The sequence below is a fragment of the Enhydra lutris genome, unplaced genomic scaffold (assembly GCF_002288905.1).
Source record: "Enhydra lutris kenyoni isolate GAN:26980312 unplaced genomic scaffold, ASM228890v2 scaffoldscaffold1, whole genome shotgun sequence".
NCBI lineage: Eukaryota > Metazoa > Chordata > Mammalia > Carnivora > Mustelidae > Enhydra > Enhydra lutris.
Window position 1 is genome coordinate 43,489,385 of NW_019154085.1, and position 19,769 is coordinate 43,509,153.

General features: G+C 40.2%; 1 protein-coding gene across 1 annotated transcript in view; it reads right to left on the reverse strand.

Moving 5' to 3' along the window:
* Positions 1-19,769, reverse strand: part of LOC111144424 (IQ motif containing with AAA domain 1) — a 139,171-nt gene that overhangs the window by 108,346 nt on the left and 11,056 nt on the right. The window contains exon 5 of the mRNA XM_022498718.1: positions 6,645-6,850. Coding sequence (XP_022354426.1) covers positions 6,645-6,850 — 206 coding nt within the window. The remainder of the gene's footprint in view (positions 1-6,644; positions 6,851-19,769) is intronic.

The following is a 19,769-nucleotide window of genomic DNA, read 5'->3' on the forward strand; positions in this document are numbered from 1 at the left end:
CCTACAAAGGACCAAGAAACGCAACTGCCTCATTATCCAGAAGATTATTGGCAACTGGTGTGAATAAAGTGTGAAGTGAAGGGAAACACACCACAGGAGGGAGTGTCAGCCTGGAGCCTCCCCAGAGGGAAGGAGCTGGAAGAGTAACTCCAGGGACAGGGAGAGAGAATCAGCCACATTTTTACCATGACTGCATATTCAAGAAAATCCAAAGGAATCAACTAAAGGACTATTAGAAATAACCTGAGAGTTCACTTAGTTGATGGTGCAAATATATATATATATATATATGATATAAAAGTAAAAAAAAAAATAAGATTAGCACTCACAGCCCGGAGAACACAGTAGTATTGTAATAACGCCAGGTGGGGATGGGTGGAGACGGGTGGGGACTACAGTCATGATAAGTGTTGTGTAATGTATCAACTTGTCGAGTCCCTATGTTGCACACTAAAACTGATATAACATTTTATGTCAACTATACCTCTATAATAAAAAAATATATAAGTAAGTAAAATATACAACAAATAATAACAGGAAATGATATTTGGAGAAAATCTCATTTGAAATAGGAAAATACCTATGAAATTCATAACCTCAAAGAGAAACTGATGGGGCCCAGGTGTTTCATCTGCGCCATCTCATTAGCCACCCTCAACAACAGCATGTGGCAGGTGTGGTGACTTCCTGGTCCAGGTGGCCAGGGTGGGGCTCAGAGGCTCCCAGGGCACAGAAAGTGGGCAATGGGTTCTTAACGGCTGTGTGATTTCTCTCCTTCTGTGTCTTTCTTCCTCTCTCTTTCTAGTTTTCTTAGCGGCCAGCTAAAAAATCAAAGGCAAATGATAACTGAGAAGTCATTATTATAATAATGTGTCCAAAACAGCTTTAGTATCAGTAACACAGATGACTCCATTTTAGAAATCACTTAAAAAGATGACATCACAGAGTGAAACATACAGGACAGGGTGGTTCACATAAGAGATGCCAGACTGACAAAATCCAAAAGAGTTTCACGCTCCCCACAACGCCCCTTCCCCCCACAAGAAGACAGGTGCAAATGGAAAGATTACCAAGAACATTTTTCTTTTATCAACTTGACAAAAGATTAAAAAGTAAGTAATTAATTCAGTCACTAGTAAACCCATGCTGTAGAATGCTAAGCAATCATTAAAAACATCTTCTGGAAAATATTTTAAAGACATGGGAGAACCCAGGATTAACTTCAGAAAAATTTAAAAAAGTCATAAAAGTGAAATGAGATACATATGTGAGAGAAAAAAGACAGGAGGAAATTTACCAAGAACTTCTACAGTAGTGACTTCGGTGTGCTGAGGTCAGGAATGATTTTAATTTTCCTCTCCACACTCTTCCCTATTTTGTGCATTTTCTACATAAGCAAGTGCTACTTTTAATGTTGGCAAACCAGGATTCCTTTAAAGTAATTTAAAAATTGACTTACAAAACAAATCCGAGTATAATTTAGCAGCTGTAAGGACTGATTAAACAAGCTCAGCGTACGTATTCTAAATTGTGGGAGCCTATATTAATTGTTACTTCTGGCAACTTTTCCGAGTTGTCATCATGTGTCCAATTGGAATTTAGCCCAAGGACTGATCATGTTTCAGGTTTCAAAAGACAGTATTTGCTTTTTATTTGTCTTTGATTTAAAACAGCAAGGAAAAGGATTTTTATCAAAGTCAATCAGATAAGTGTAACCCAATTATGAAAATAAATTTGCCCTTGACCTTACATCACTTAAAAAAAGAGGAATCTTTATGTTTTTGTGAATGATGCCCAGCACGCCTGTGGGAGCTGCTCTAACCCGGCCTCCAAATCATCAGGCCAGTGGCATCAGGATGAAAAATTCTCAAGGGACCAGCCAGTGAGGGCTGGGTCTCCAGAGGAGCCCATAACTACTGGAACAATGGAAGTTCCCCTCCTAAGATGACACCAGGGCCCGCCAAGTCCTCCATGAACCTTCTGGAACACAACTTAGATTTCCTGCCAGCCTCATGTCTCCCAATTCTTTTATCAAAGGATGATTTCCAAGAGTATTATGCAAGTATTGCATTAACCTACTTTTTGAAAATTAGGGTTTTAAAATTGTCAATATTTATTTTGAATTATCCCAAATTGATTGCTCTCTTTCTTTGCTTTTTAGTATATTTTTCATGAAGCTTTTTATCATAAAAATAATACTTGTTAAAAAATACTTCCAATAGCACAGAATATAAAATAAAAAGTAACATTACCACGCTAGTCCCTAGGCGTAGCCATGCTAACAGTTTCCAGTGTTATCTCATTCCAGAAATTTTCCATGCATATACAAACATACACTTAATAAGTTAAATATGTGTATGAATGTATGTGTGTATGTACGTATATATTTAAAGATTTCAGCTTATTTGGGGTTATAATTGTACACAGTGCTTTCAACTTGGTTTTGTCGCCTAGCAGTAAATCGGACTTTAAAACATAAAGCATCATTTCATTTATAGCAGAAGTATTTGTGGAGACTTATTCCCCACAGTCCTGAGAGGAGGGGAGGGAAGGTCCTGGTAACTGAGGGTACTGAGCATGGGGCATAGCCTTCTCACTGTAAAAATGAATTTTATTATAAACCTATGTGATTTCATCAGAAGACTCCATTCTTTAGAAACTATGCCTTTCTACCTAAATGTCCACGATTGTACAAAATCGCCCCAGGTATATTTCCTCTGGACACAATCATGTAATTGGATAAGAGTGGAATGCTGCAGAACCATGGCTTGCATGAATAACTGCTTACTCGTGGAATTCACACACTTCTCAGCACCAGGCTCATCCCCAGGGCTTGCCGTGTGACTGGGGGAGGGGCACTTGAGCGAGCAGGTGGCTACTGGCCGGTAGAAACAGTCATGGCCTGGTGTACAGGTCTAAGTGTCCTGCGTTTCTTAGCAACCCCATGGAGTAGGGGTGAGTCTGGTCCTCATAGCACAGATGGGGAAACTGACCCCCAGAGAAGCCACACAACTTGCCCAAGGCTAAATAGCGATCTCCAGCCTCTGCTCTTAATCATTATGCAAACTTCCAGGGGCAGGAATGGTGGGCGCAGGGCTAGTCAGAACTCAAGCACGAGACAGGGAGGAATTCTGGAGGGAGACTCCTCAAGGACCCTAAAGAGTCTCAACTTGAACAAGAAGTTAGTGAGGCAGAAGGGGGTGGGAGGAAGCCAGAGAAGGTGGATGAGTGGGGACACTGGCGGTGTCCTTGAGCCTCACCCTGTAGGGGTCTTGATGAAGGAGGGGGTGAATGCTGAGATTCCAGTTGAACCCCCAGAGTGGCTGAAGAAAATCTAGGAACATCTGGGTCGTGCTTGTCTTCCTGGGCGTGCAGCTTGCTGGACAGGGATGGTGGGGTTCAGATGGCGGTGAGGAGGGCGGGTATTGGTGGAAGAGGGTTGGAAGGAGCCTGTCCATGCCCTGAGGCTGTGCTCCTGGGGGATGTGGAGTTCCTGGGGGATGTGGGGTTTCTGAGGGAACTGGCATCTCAGTGAAGGTGTGTGCGCTCAGAAATAAGAGGCCAGGATTGTGGGTGCCCAGTGACTGGGGGCATGTGGCAGAAATCACAGGCTGTGGAAGGAAGCCCCCCCAAGGACCAGGTGGGCTGGCCACGCTGTGTTGGACCAAATAACTAACTTCAAGCCTCCGTGGCTGGCCAAGGCAGGGACAACAGCATGTGCTCAGACGTCATTCACTCTTGGTCCAGCCCACAACTAGTGAAGTTAGGGTTTAACCTCCCTTTGTTGTCAGATGCCATAAGGGGAAGAAAAGTGGCCCAACATTCCTGAGAGGCATTTGAATGGACTCCAAATATATTCAAAATAGACAGTTCACCTGAAAGAGACTATTTCAAACCAGAAGACACTGAGTTACCTACAATGGACAAAGCTAAGTTTTCCTTAGATTGTGAGCAGGACAGTGGGTAGTCCGAGGACAAGGTTATCGAAGGGAAGACTGGGTTTTGACATTTGGATAACAGAAAAACATGCTCCTTTTAAGAGCTAAAAACACAGATATCCTTGCTGATACAACGCCATTACATTTTTAACAGCTTTATTGATGTATAATTGATATATAGACACATGAAGTGTACAGATTGGTAAGTTCTGACTCCCTATACCCATGAAACCACCACCAGTATGGGGAGAGGAAGGAATGTGATGGAAAAAGGAGGATGTATGTGGACATATATGCCTCCCTCTCTGTTAATAGCTTAATTCACTTTTCACTGTAAGTATCTTTTCACTGAAAATGTCCCGTTTTGCTATAACATATCCTTGACAAATAAGATATCAGAAGAAAAGCTCAGCAGTTTAAGCAATTTTGAATTTTTAAAAATTATCAGTATTTTAAAATTGTATTTCTACAACAAAGGACAGAACTCCCCAATTGAAAGCAATTAATTGTTATATCAAACATTCATCAAGTTTGTTATAAAACTTCAGTGTTATTGGGATCCCATACAAAGTTACTACAAGAGGATTTATGATGGCTGAAATGTCTCTAAATCATTATAAAAGTAACTGATACATATTATCTATCGCTGCCTAACACATTACATCAAAACTTCATGATGGAAACAGCAAACGTTTATGTGGTCACTGTTTCTATGGGGAGGGAGCAGCTGTGGCTGTGCTGGGGGTCCCTGCCTCAAGATCTCCCACCAGGCTACAGACCAAGCATCAGCTGGGGTTCCAGTCTCATCTGAAGGCTCACCTGGGGGAGAATCTACGTCCAAGGTCATCCCATGGCTGTGAGCAGAAGTTAGTTCTTCCCAGGATCCTGGAGTGAGGCCTTTGTTTCCTTCCCTCATGGGCCTCTCCCCTGGTCAACTCACAACTGACTTTTCTCAGAGCAGTGAGAGACAGAGCAAGACAGAGGGCTAGAGAGGCGGGCAAGAAGGCAGTGACACTCCATCCCCATCCCTTCTGCCATTCCTTTTCCTTCAGAAGGAAAGTTTTAGGTCCAGATTCCACTCAAGGGGAGGACATTATAATGAGCAAAGGGTGAGGTTACCAGAGGTCATCTCTTAGGCTGCTTACCATGGATATGAATATCTTTTAATGTCATTTTTTGAGATGAAGTTTGATTTTCTGCTGCAGACAGCTTAATTCTCTGGTTCTGATGAACAAACTGAAGCAAGGGTCTGAGCATCTTGGACCCAATGGGAAGCAGCGAGGTGCCCATTAAAGGAAACAGATGGCCAAGTCTGGCCTCCATGGCTCCCAGGACTGATCACTATAACCTGCCCTCATTTTCTCCCCCTCTTGAAATAAAATAGATTTTAAAACTGCTTTAACTAGGTTTTCTACAAAGTGTTTGTTCCACTGTGTGGAGACTTCCGTGTTCCACAGGTGTCTGTGCTGCTGTGTGTGCTTCTCTTAAAACCAATACCTTTAAATCATGTAACATTTCAATCAAGAAGACACTTCCTGCAGGGAGGCCTGGGGCCTTGTCCCCTGAACTGTTACCCAACCACCCACCCACCCACCCATTTCAAGGAGGCCCAGGGCCTCCCTGTCAGTTCACAGGTTAAGCAGCTGTCTCAGAGAATTCTGACAGAGTGGAGCTGTGATTGAGAATCTCAAGGGTCACCCAAGTAGAGAGGCTGGCCAGACCCTGGAGGGCAGGGCAGCAGAACCTACTTGTGCCTGGACTCCTTGGTTTCCAGACAGATCTGGCCCATGAAATCCACCTGTGACATTCAAGTCCATGTGATTATAGGAGCATTATATGGACCTTATTATTTGTTCATTTATTTAAATGAATATTTTCAATGTTATTGAAAATATTTTCATATTGAAAATAACATTTATATATATAAGTATATATATATATTTCAATGTTTTATATATATGTATATATATATATTTCAATGTTATATATATATATATATATATATATACACATACATATTAGGAAGAGAGAGAGAGCACACATGTGCAAGTGGGGGTGTGAGGGGAAGAGGGAGAGGAAGAAAGGGAATCTACAGCAGGCCATGCCCAGTGTGAAGCCCAACACAGAGCTCAATCCCATGACCCCAACATCATGACCTTAGTTGAAATCAAGAGTCAGATGCTTAACTGACTGAACCACCCAGGTGCCCCATTATAAGGACCTTATTTTAAAAAAGCAAGCACCAGCACAAAAAGAAATCTCATTAAAAAAAATTATCATATGGTTTCACTTATTTGTGGAGCATAACAAATAACATGGAGGACATGGGGAGATGGAGAGGAGAAGGGAGTTGAGGGAAATTGGAAGGGGAGGTGAACCATGAGAGATTATGGACTCTGAAAAACAACCTGAGGGTTTTGAAGGGGCGGGGGGTGGGAGGTTGGGGGAACCAGGTGGTGGGTATTAGGGAGGACACGTATTGCATGGAGCATTGGGTGTGGTGCAAAAACAATGAATACTATTACGCTGAAAAGAAATAAAAAAGAAATTAGCTCCTGAATTCTTAGCCTTGACATTTTACTCTTCAAAAGGAAGCCCAAAATTCCATGAATCTATATGGACGTGTTTTTGTACTTGAAAACATCCCAGAGCCTCAACCCCTGTAGAAGAGCCGTCAAGATATATGTCTGTGTGGTTCACATTTACCTGCATTCAATGAACCAATGTCGGATCTGGTCTTGAAGGTTCTCCTTGATGTCTGGACCCTCTATTAATTTCAGGTCATTCTTGATTGTAACCAAGGCTTTCCTGTAGTTCTCCTCATGCTTTACCTGCGTCTCATTCCTCAGGGAGCTCACCTTCTCAGCCTGGATTATTGTAGCACTGACTTCGTTAAACAGAGGAGGTGGATCCTAAAAACACAAGCAAAAAGGTTTGAGATCATAAAGGTTATTGTACTGGTGAAGGGCATCAGATGCTAACAAAGTATGTCAATATCTTTGATGCTGTCTTATCAAGGCCTGCGAGAAATACACGGAACAAAAGAATCAGGTGTGGCAGGAAGATCTGAAGAAATGATTTACCACTATGGAAAGGATAGATGGGGATCGCTTCATACCATTTCCCAGAATCTGGGGGGTTGAAGTTAGCTTGAAAAAGGCGTAACTAAGAAAACACTAAGAAAATACAGTTCAAACTCCTGAAAGTGTTTCCAAATCTTCTTGGTTCATGGGAAAACAAAGCATATAGAGGAAGAAAGAACCTGAAGCAAGACTGGTGAAAAGTTTGGGTGCTCTGATTTCAAGAAAAACTATCCCCGAATCGACTCGGCAAACATCTGTTCTATTGTTAAAGACCTCCCAAGTAGGAAATTCTCAGCTGACTCCAGACATTCACCCTGATATTATATCTTTCTTTTAGAATGTTCTACTTCAAAATCTGCTGATTAGCAAGTCAACAGAAGTCTGGCTATTAAGCACCAATCAAACGCTCAGTGCTGGTCTATGTCATCTACCATCTTAAGAGAAAATACAAAATCACTTTGAGGGGCGCCTGGCTGGCTAAGTTGGTCTAGCGTATGATTCCTGATCTCAGGGCCGTGAGTTCAAATCCCACATTGGGTGGAGGCCCTACTTAAAAAACAAAAACAAAAAACAACAAAACCAAACCAAACCACCTTAATCATTTTGAGACATAATTCTTATTCTCTAGAATTTCTAAAGAACTGGAGTTGGCAAGAGAAGAGTAACCTAAAACATAGTGGCAAACAATGTCAGATAACCTAGACCTTCCAGCATGGGTTTGGATGGAAATTTCAAACTAAAACAGACTTGGAGAAGGAAAACATGTACGGGACAGAGGTACTTGGTATCCTCCCTCAGCAAGATGAAGGTCTGTTTCCTTCACGGATAAAGGATTTGAACTCTGAGCAGTTCAAAGTCAGCCTGGGCCATCCAGCAAATAAAGGGCATGGTCACTGCTGCAACCAGCCCATGATAGCTCATGAGAGCCAAATGACACATTTTCTGGAATATGGCAACCTGGTTGTTAAATACAGTCATTCTAAAATGCGTAATTGTAGTAACTTATGAAGCAAATTATAATACAAAGTTCCCAATACTCAAAACTCATCGCTTCCTAATTATTTTGCTGGGTATTACTGTATCATCTATGTTCTTGACGTTATTGATGTCCGTTGTATCTCTATGGTGAAAATACTATATAATGGTATGCCAGAATGTGTATCTTCCCAACTGTGTTATTCCCGTTAGTAGCTTGAATGGGCTAGGATGAGAATATTTACGCCATGGAAATTAGCAAATGCTATTTAAATTTAACCCTAAGTTGTTCTGATTTCTCTGTTTACTCTTTGTCTTTCTTGTGTTCCGTTTTCATTTTGCACATGCATTTCATCGCACATGCAGCGGTGAACCTTCCAAGTACTTGCCCTTCTGAGGTGTTGCCTTGGGCCCCTCCCACCTGAATGGCAGTGTGGCAGCTTCCCTGGAGGAGACTTCTAGGAAGCAGAGCCTGCAGGGACCAGTTTGTTGGACACTGTTGTTCCTTGTGGATAAGCTCTTCTCCCTTCTGCTTTATACTCGGAGCTCTGAATGTTGATTGAAATCCGACTAGCTGTGGGCAGGTCCTCACTCACCCTAGTCTTCCTTCGGCGGGTTCACTCAATACAGAAAATTATGTCTTCAATTCTGAAAATGTCCCTTCTGTTATTTCTTTCCCCCCCATTTCTCTCTCTGCAACAAATATTAGCTAAAACGGCAGGCCACCGGATTAATCTCCCGAAGCTCTGACTTTCCTCATCTATGTTCCTTCTCCCCTTGATCTATTTGCACTATGTTATAGGAGGTTCTTGAACTTTATCTTCCAGAACTCATTTGGTTTTCAGTGATGTCCACTTATTATATGCATTTATTTAACATTTTAGGAGGGGTGATTGTTTTGCCTTTGGGGGCATGATTTTCATTTTCCCAGAATTCTTTCTTATTTTATTTTTGCTCTCTTCTTGTTTTTAGTAGTTATTTTGTTTAGGGAATTTTTTTTTAAGAGGCAACATACCCTCAAATACACTGGTGAATAATTTTTTCCAAATTCCCCCCCTCACCCTCAAAATTCTGGAGGACTTAAAAAACAGATTCCCAGTTTCATCCGGGCAGTGAGGAAGCAGGAAGAAACTAGTAGTTTTGGAAAATCCTTCAGGTGATTCTGGTAATTATCCAGGGTAGGGTCTAGTAACCTGTAGCCCACAGGTCAAACCTGACCCACATATATGTTTTTGTAAATAAAGTTATATTGGATCATGGCCAAGCTGATTCATTTGCATACTGTCTGTGACTGCTTTCACACTCCAAGGACAATGTTGAATAGTTGTGGCAGAGATTGACAACTAAGGAGAAGGGGGAGAGGGAGAAGGGGAGAGTGGAGAGGAGGAGGAGACAGAGGAGGAGGGGCTGTTTCACAGAAAAATTGCAGAAGATGCAGGAATCCCTTGCTTCTGAGTGCACACTCACTCTATGGAAGTAATCCTTCAATCTTTACAATAATCCGGCCAGGCGGGCATTTGTAGGAGACAAAGAAATTAACCAGAGAGGCTAATTAGCTTTTCCAAATTCACACAGCTGGAAAATGGAAGAGGCAGGAAACATCCCCCGCTTTATCTGACTCAAAGCCACGCTGCTCCAGGGTTTGGGACAACAGCCTGGGTGCGAGCTGGGGCTCAGGTGATTCTATAAAATCACCTGATTTTACAAATTTGGGTGATTTTGTAAAAGCCATCGACACTGGTGAGGCTGTTTCCTCCTCTTTAATGAGTACAGCAGCAGACTGTGAAGACTCAGGGGAACACCCTTTGTGAGGTCCTGCTACAGAGCCTGGCACTGAGTGACCTGTCCGTGCATTTCCTGCTGTTACGGTGACTGTCAACCATAACGTCAGGTGCACCAACGTCTAAGCATGTGAACCCAGGAGCACTAGGAGTGACTGTTCAAGGAAAATTTCAGGGATAAGAGAAGAACTTTAAAGTTCATCTCAAAAGCTCTGAAACAAATCCAAGACAAAATTCAAGTATAGGACAAAATTTTGCCTCATTTACAAAGGACATTAACAAAATCATACATTTAAACCAATTAGCAGGAAAAAAGATATTCTTAAAGACTCAATTGACACCATATACTAAAATAAATTCAAAATGGATGAAATGGGTAATTCCAACAAGTATGCAGGTACAGCCCCAAACCCCCACACAATCTCCAAGAGATACCTATGACCCTCTAGGAGTGATTTCTCAACTAGAAACTGCAATCGAGGTGCCATTAGAACATAGCACCCAATTAACAACACGAAGTCCGTGAAAAAGATGAAAAAAATTATACATATACTATTTAAAAATATGCATTAGAAAGTCTAAAGAACTAATCCAATTGTCTGAGTTTAGTATAATGAAGATATACAACTTTCATGGCAGAAAAAAATGCTAAAACTGCTTCAAAAGTGAATCTAGGAGTGCTGTGAAGTGTGTAAACCTGGCGATTCACAGACCTGTACCCCTGGGGATAAAAATATATTATATGTTTAAAAATAAAATAAAATAAAATTTAAAAAAAACTAAAAAAAAAAAGTGAATCTAGAATGAAAATAACAGGATGACTTTAAAGAACAACGTTCACAACAAATGATCTAAATTCTCTCTCTATGCAGTTGCTCAAGGCATGACTGTATTATGTACCTTGTGCCCAAATAGAAATTTCCTTTATTTAATCATTTAAAAAAGTACCTAATTCTGATATCTTTCAGGTGATATTTTTTTATTCCTAGTGTTTACATTTTAACTGTATGAAGTGGGAATTTGTAATCACGGAGTAATTTTTATCTGATCTCTGCAATGACTATTTTAAAGTTCATTGTTTTCATAAAGATGTTAAAATGGCTCTCTACTACAAATGACCCAAATTTCTTTGTCGGTGATGAATGTGCAAAATTGTTTTGGAATATTGCATTAATGTTCCGATTCTCTACTCTTATCAGTCAATCATATGGTATTGCTTTACCCCAATGGCATTGTTTTTATGGTAATTTACAGCAGATTTCTTTCATAGATGGACACGTACAAACTACATTGTAGCTGGTCTTTCTCCCTTTTGTCCCCTGAAAATGAAGCAATGTGTAGGTGACTCTGATTTGGGTCTTGGCAATAGCTCTATAACACGATGGAGCATCCTACCAACTTACTAGCACTTCCTAGTGCTTCCTAGCACCTAGCGAGGGGAGCAGAGAAATCTCTCAGCTCTCACTAGATTTTACAAGAACCCCCGTGGCGCGTGCTCTGTCCTCTGCATTCTTCCTCTGCATTTCCTTACTGATGTTCCATCCATTTTGGAGATAGAAATGAGGACATGACTATCCCATTGAACAGATGAGGACACTGAGGATCGTGCCTAAGTGGCTCTCCCAAGTCATTCTACGTTAATGAAGAAGCTAGCAGTAAGGTTCCCTGAGTCCTTCCGTTCTGTGTTTCTCCTATTACACCATGCTGTGCCGATAATATGTGTGTATTCATGCGTGTTTCTTGATATAGACTGTCTCTGACAAAAATACATTTGGGGTCATTTGTAGCTTCTTTCTCTCGTTGCTTCTGAATTTAAAGGTTGTAATATATTTAGGTCCTATGTTAATGAGCAGCTTTTCCTTTGGGCTAAAACATCTTTTCCTCGTTAGGAACTTTGGTCATACAGAATTCAAATTTGTTAACTCACCGCATAAACAGCAATTCATTTAAAAATAAATTACGAATATTAAAGGGAAATAGAGAACATGATAATACACTATACATTGAAATACATCAGCTGTAGAATAATGCATCTTAATGAAGGCTTCCCATGTGAATAAACCATTATATTTACAAGCTTTCCATAGTTAATGACCCAGAACGGGATAGCGAAACCTATGTTTATAGCAAGGTCCTCTGTCAGCAAAAATATACATATTAATAATTGATGTTGCTGTAAAAATAGGACGTCTGATGATGCTTCCTGGGTTTGTGGGGAAATAGGACTCCACGGTCCATTACCTTAAAATGCTTATCTAATGTTTGATGGGCTTTGTCTTTAAAAATCCTTGTTCAAATTAGTCAGATAAAATGGACATTTGTCCACATGAAAATCTGTTCGATTTATCAGTCACAGATACACTTGCAGAAGAGGGATTTAAGGCTGGCATCGTTCTCCAGAAGCTCATTGTCTTGGTGGCTTTTCATTCCTCATGGTGGCCAAGTTGGAGCAGGGAGGGGAAGGGAAAGCGTCTATTCCAAGCAAGTGGCCATCCCGGGAAATCTATGCACAGATTAATTAGCTCCAGTGTCTCTCGAACACAGCGTGTGCTGCTGTTCATTAGGAAGCCGCGAGAGGCAGGCTCAGGGGGCCCCCCACTCCCGCCACACGCTTCCTGCTCTAATTTTGCTCATGGAATGCACGCCTCACGCTGCGGAGGGGGGCTGCTCTTTGGCTGGTCCATTGCAAGATGGTGCGTGTGGTGCTCCTCGGTTCATGAAAATATGCCATTTTGTTCCATTATTTCGTTTAGAGGAATGCATCTATATTTATGTGTCTGCATTTATACAAAGACACCTACTTATAAAGATGAACCTGGCAGGAGAAGTGGGAAAAAACTGTACGCAGAGCCCCGCCAGTGGTTTTCTTGGGCTCTCTGCTCCTAGTGATGATGTTGGGTCCTTATTTTAGGATGCCACAATTTAAGTGGGTGCAAAACTATTAAATAATATATATGTATGCAAAAATATTAAATTATATATATATATATATATATATATATATATATATATTTAGCCCACAAGCTAGCTTCTAAAAATTTAGTCATTTGAGGATCTGCTAAGTGAGGAGCAGGGCCAGAATGGGTAAGTTGAGTTTATTATTAATTAGTGATAGAACCCTTAGATAGAATCGGCTACTTTTGTGTCTTACTCTCTTGAAATATTTTTTTAAATAAACACTTGGATGATGGCCCTTCTAGGTCAGGAGGCCCGATTTTAAGTGATTTACAAATATTAACTAATTTATTCCTCTTAATGGCCTCGTTTTTTTTTTTTTTTTAGTAGGTGGCATTCTTATCTTCATTTTATAGGGAAGGAAGTGGAAGTACTGGAGGGTCACACAGCCCCATGACCTTGCCTGTGTCACATAGCCCTGCAGGGCAGACTGGGCTTTGGCCCGCCAGGTCTATTTCTGGCATCTCTGCTCTGACCCTCTAAGCTCCACTGATAGGTTTCTTCTGCCTTAACCCACTTCTGTCTGAAAATGGTTTTTTTAGGGATAATATAGACCATACATTTTAGAAACCATGCATTTGTAATTTTGATATGTTGCTGATCTGCCCTGCAAAGATGTTAGAGGATTTTCTCCCCCCGCAACAGTGTAGGACAGAGCCTGTCTTTCCATCTTTTGCCAACATGGTGACTTTAACTCTTTCGGTCTTAGCTAACTTAAATAGGTTTAAAAAAATTGGCAATTTGTAAGCATTTTGAATCATGAATGATGTGAACCTCTACACCCATGATATTAAACCATTTGAAGAAAAGCAACCGCTAATGGTCCCCTGGTGCTCATTGCGAATGTGTCAGAGACTATTTTAAATGCTTGACAGATAGCAATTTCTTTAGGAATGAACACATATCTAGGAGTCAGGTGCCACAACCATCTCCATTTCACGCATGTGGAAACCACGGCGCCCAGAAGTCAAGTCACCACCCAAATTCCCCCAGCTAGGAAAGAGGAGAACCAGGATCTGAACGTGGGCAGGAGGGCTCCAGCATTCATGGCCCAAAGCGCTCTACCTGCTGCATTAGCAGACTGCGTAATGGGCCCTAATCTAAGATAGAGGAGTATGAATGTCCTACCTCAGGATGTAGGTAAAGAAACCATGGGATCAGGTGACAAAGGGAGGGTAAGAAGAGAATTCTTTTCATCATGTAACTTCTGATGATCTGGGGACCCAGGACAAGACTAAAGCAGAATCACAACAGTAACAACATCAAACTAAAAGTGCCCAAGTAGCTAGACTGTAAAATCCCATTTAATAGAAAATGGTGTCCTCCCTCAAGCTCTGATCTCCCTGCTCAGCCTAAAAGCCCTTCATGCACCCCTGTCCCTGCCTTTCCTGGTTTGCGAACTTTTTTCTGGGGCAACACACATAGTGTGGGTGGTGTGTGGGTGGCACCTGCTGTCTTTGGGATCCTCAGAATTCTCCCCCCACAGCTATCTGAGGTGGCTGCAGACTAGATTCAGACCCCGTGGGCTGCCCCAACTCCATAGCTTTTTGAGATCCTACTTTTAACAGACTAATTTCAACTTCATAAATCTGAGCAGCAAATAACAAAGGCCAAGAGAGTGTATATTTGGGAATTGGTGGCATGTGTCTTTTAGGCAACGACTTATTTTGGAACATATTGTGTTTCGTTACAGATGAGAGTTATCACACTTTTTTGTGATTCAGTTACTGTGACACTGTACTATAATTTTCCAAGAGGATCAATGTTGGCCACGATTCCCTGAAGGCATATCGTATTCCAAGCTCCTGGATAGGCCCTTTACCTCTAAACTCTCTTGAAGCCCTTTTAATAGCTTTGTGAAATAGATAGCAGCATCCTGCTCTTACAGAAGAAGAAACTGAGGCTCGGAGGGAGGGTGAGTATGTTGCTCTAACCCCCTCCCCCACATGCCCCGTGGTAGAGCTGGGTTCCCATTCCCAGCTGGCCATGCCATATGCTTGGGTCTTCATCATCATGGTGGACCAAACCCTTCAGAGCTGGTGCCTGAAGACTTGCACTCATTTCTAAAAGGATGCCTCCCCAAGAGACACTTAGGGAACAGCTCTTTTGCCTTTAGAAAGTAAAATAAAACTAAAACAAAGTAAAACAGAACCCCAGATATAATGGCAAATCCGTGTTTTGGGGAATAAATTTATTTCTAGAAATAAACATCATTTGAAGCCAACTATAATGAATGATAGACATGACCACGTGGGATGATATGGATTTCGGTTGAAACTAAAGTGTGACCGTGAGGGGCCCTTCACTTTGATCCTTCATGCATTTTGGCTTTGACAATAGTTCCCAAAGAGCCCATGACTGTGGAGGGCGCCGGAAGTACCGCCTTCCCAAGGGGATCCTTCACCAACCTGCCTTTTGAGAATTCTGTGGGTGCCCAAGCTCCAACTTCGGGTTATTTGTTAATCAGAAAGACCATAATGACCAAAATAATCGATAATATAGCTTGTTTGATTTTAGAATCTGAAGGTAAGCAGGGTTTTATGGTGCTTCGAGGCCTTCATGGACTCATTTCAAAGTGACAGTTCCTCCTCTTTAATAAGTGTCCCCCAGTGTTCTTTCTTATAATGAAAACACTGCTAGCTCCAGGGTAACATAAAATATATGATGGGCATGACCGTAGGACAAATTATTTCAAAGAGATCCACAGAAGGAAATGTATTACATTCATTAAGTTTCCTTCCACTCGATCCACTCCATTGGCTCTGCCAATTAAAATAACTGCACATGAATTTTTAGAGCGCTATTTATTTTCTCTGTAGATTTTAGAATATAAATATTTAAAACGGCAATATCAAAAAAATAATTTGTATGACAATGGGAAAGGAAACGTTTGGTCAGGAATGGAAGACATAATGATATCTCCTTTTCTAATTCTAGTTTCAGTTACTAAATACCTGGAAACAGGCCAAGCTTCCCAAAACATACAAATACTGTTTTGATCAGATATGTCAATGGTTTATTCATTGGCATGATGTAACTAAATGAAATAATGGAAAAGTGAAATTTTAAAATGAGTGGACAATATCTTCATTAGTGACAGAGTGGGAAATAGATTCAATTGAAAACATTTCTTGGAGTTGGGATAATGGATTTTCATGGTTATCAGCCAGAGAACAGAAGATATCATTCTTTTAAGAATTGAATCCATATATTTCTCAATGGTGTAAAGTTTCAGTAGAACACACACTAGCAGGAGGAGAAGTACTTGAAAAGAAAGGCAAACTGAAGAAAGTCACATTTAACATGAAACAGACAAGTTGGTCTCTTTATAGTATCTAAAACCCTATAATGCTGAAAAATTAATACAGACTTCTTTGATTTGAGCTAAGCAGATGCAAACTCCAAAGTAAAACAGAAAAATTACAGTAATAAATGTGTAATTCTATCTTTGTGTGCTATCAGTGTAAGCAATTAAGACTTCAGGATGAAAAAGGATGCTGGGTCATTCTCAGGTTTCTGGAATGCTACATGTAGTAGATGTTCAGTAAATGTATGCTGAATTAAATGGAAAGGAAAAATTTTTTTTAAAGATTTTATTTATTTGACAGAGAGAGATATCACAAGCATGCAGAGAGAGAGAGGGAAGCAGGCTCCCTGCCGAGCAGAGAGCCTGATGTAGGACTCGATCCCAGGACCCCGAGACCACGACCTGAGCCGAAGGCAGAGGCCCACTGAGCCACTCAGGTGCCCCTGAAAGGAAATTTTTGAATCAAACTACTAATGTAAAATTTCGTATCAAACTTAGATGATCTTAGATTGAATCTTCTGACTGCTAGTTTAGTGTTGAAAGTAGAAAGGTGGAGTTCACCATTCTGTTGATCATGACATCTTGAGTCTGTGTGCCCCTGAAGGGTAGGACAGAGAAACACATTTGTGTCATTGTCTATCTCCCCATCCGTAGGCACCAAATGGTGTGGAGATCTCAGGAGAAAAAAAAAATGATTCTACAGCCATTTGCTTTCATTTTAAATGTATATGTTCTCCCAGTTATTGCAGTAAAATTTAAGCATATTGGAAAATACAAATACAGACAGAAAAAAAATCTTCTGAAGTCCCCACATCAAAAAAAGAGCGCTATTTGAATGTGGTATCTTTTCTTTCTTTTGCATGTGCATAGATGTGTGAATATATTTAGTTGAAATCATATTCTATGTATAATTCTACACCTTGAATTTTCACTTAGAGCATTTTCATGTCATAAAAAATTAGTCACGAACATATTTTTCAATGGTGACATACCGTGGCATCAATGTAGGTCCACCAGAAGTTGGGGACTTACGTTGCTACTCCGATGGGTTTTATTCCCAATTTTTAATTATTAAAAAGACACTTCTCAATATTTAATTTTAGTCAAATTTTAATTAAATTAAATCATTAAATTTATTTTATTATTTAATTAATTTATTATATTATTAATTATTGTTATAATTATATTATACATTATTATTAATTAAATTAAAATTAAAATTTTAATTAATATTTAAATTTTAATATTTAATATTTTAAAAATAAATTAAAATTTAATTTTTAAATTAAATTTTAAATTAAATTTATATTTAATTAAAAATTATTCTTAAAAAGAACACTTTTTAAGGAGACCTCCATGCACATAAATCTCTACTTCTGATGATTTCCTTAATACAGAAATAGAGCATGGCAGTGAAGGGATTTAAATATGTTAATGAACTTGGGGCACCTTGCTCAGGGTCTTTTAGAAAGGCCGAATTGATGTAACTCATGGTGTAGGAGAAAGAGTGTCTCCTCCTACTCTTGTCAATAATTACAATTTGAAAAAACTTTTTTTGTTTGCTTATAAGATAGGAAGAACTTACCCTATCTCACCAATTCCAAGAGGCATAGTTTTGCATAGTAAACTCGTTTTCCTGGTTAAACGTAACTGAAATCAGGGATGGATGTGTCTTACCATCAAGGTTGTGTTTTGGCTTATTCGACAATATTTTCTTTCTTTAAAAGTACATAAAAATCATGATGCAGCTTACAACTGATAACATAAGGATTCAAGGAAATGCATTATCACATGTAATTTTTAACTTGTATTTTATGACCACTAGTGATTCATGATTCTTATAGAACCACTTCAGTATACATTTCAATGTCCTGGTCAATTAAAACAATTTTTTTTAATCGTGGTAAAAAGGCCATAACGCAATTTTATCACTGTGGCCATTTTTGAAGATACAGTTCTGTAGTGTTAAGGGTATTCACATTGTTGGGACACAGATCTATAAAACTTGTAAATTTTGCAAAACTGAAACTCCATGCCCACTGGGTGGCATTTGCCCCCTCTCCCTCCCTCAGCCCCTGGCGGCCACTGTTCTATTCTGTTTCTGAGTCTGACGACACTAGGTGCCTCAGATAAGTGAAATCACACAGTATTTCTCTTTTTGTGAGTGCTTGTTTTACTTAACATAATGTCCTCAAAGTTCGCCCCTGCTATAGCATGTGGCAGGATTTCTTTCTTTTTTTTTTTCTTAAGATTTTACTTATTTGACAGAGAGAGAGAGAGAGAGAGAGTGTGCAGAAGTAGGAGGGAGATACAGAGGGAGAAGGAGAAGCAAACTTCACGATGAGCAGAGAGCCTGACGTTGGGCTTGATCCCAGGACCCTGGGATTACGACCTGAGCCGAAGGCAGACACTTAACTGACTCCCCAGGATTTCCTTCTTTTTATGACTAAATAATATGCCACCCAGCGAATGCGTTAAATCCTAAAAATCTCCAGGGCGCCTGGGGTAGTTCAGTCAGTTAAGCGTCTGACTCTTGATTTCAGCTCAGGTCTTGATCTCAGGGTCATGAGTTTAAGCCCTGCATTAGGCTTTGCACTGGGCTTGGAGCCTACTTAAAAAAAAAAGCATATATATATTTATATACATATTTATTTATACACAAATACACATTTATATTTATATACTATGTAAATATTTATTTATATTTATATGTACTATATAAATATATATTTATATGTATAATATTTATTATATTTATATATGTTTATAAATATGTAAATATAGATGTAAAGATAAAATCTGCGACAGCAGGCAGAGACTGCTTGTCCACATGGCTCTCGCAGCGTGACCCAGCAACAGCACGGTACAGGATGGGTTGTGGTCCCCAGCGGTCTCAATTCCAAAAATAAACGTTGACTTATCTTTTAAATTCAAAGATCAAAGGGAAATAAAAAATGTAGGTGATCAAGATCAAGGTGTTTCTCAAATCATGTAAGGCATACTCAGGTACGATTTACCATAGTTTTTTGGACAATAAAGGCAGGACGTCACAACTGAGACTTTCTAAGCACGTGCAGTGGTCCCATGCCCCTTCACATGGAGACTATGCTCTTCCGAATGTTTGGAACCCAGAGCTGAATTCCTTCCTTGAGCAAAATAATTCACAATTTTAATTCTGTGCTGACAACAGAGGTGGTGCACAGAGGCCACAGCTGGAGGTGGGGCGGTCCAGGATGTGGGGCTGGAGGGAGACATAAGACATTCCCAGACGAAGCATACTCACCACGCCATTTGTTATTTAGAACGTGCCGTCATCAAATTGACGCAAGTTACACAGTTATATCCTGAATGCGGGACCGAATTATAGTTATTCTATATTTAACAGTATCACTGAGAAGATCTTCTAATGTATTTAAACCTAGAATCTCAGAACAGAAAATCTAAATAGTTCATACCCGAAGACCTGATGGAAACACAGTGTCAGCGGACGTGTTTACAACTGATCACAGATCAGCGGAGCTGCTTGCCTCCCTGCTCCTGCTCAGTCACACACCGGTGACCACTTGATTTCTCTCCTCTAACAGTGAGACATGGGAGTGCAGTGTGAGCAAATATAACTCCCACAGAGGAAGAGAAGAGTAATATAACAAAACCCACATCCCTTCATTGGTTAAAAAAGTACAGATCACATTTTTGTTTTTTTTTTTTTTTACTTAGAGTATTCTCTGCA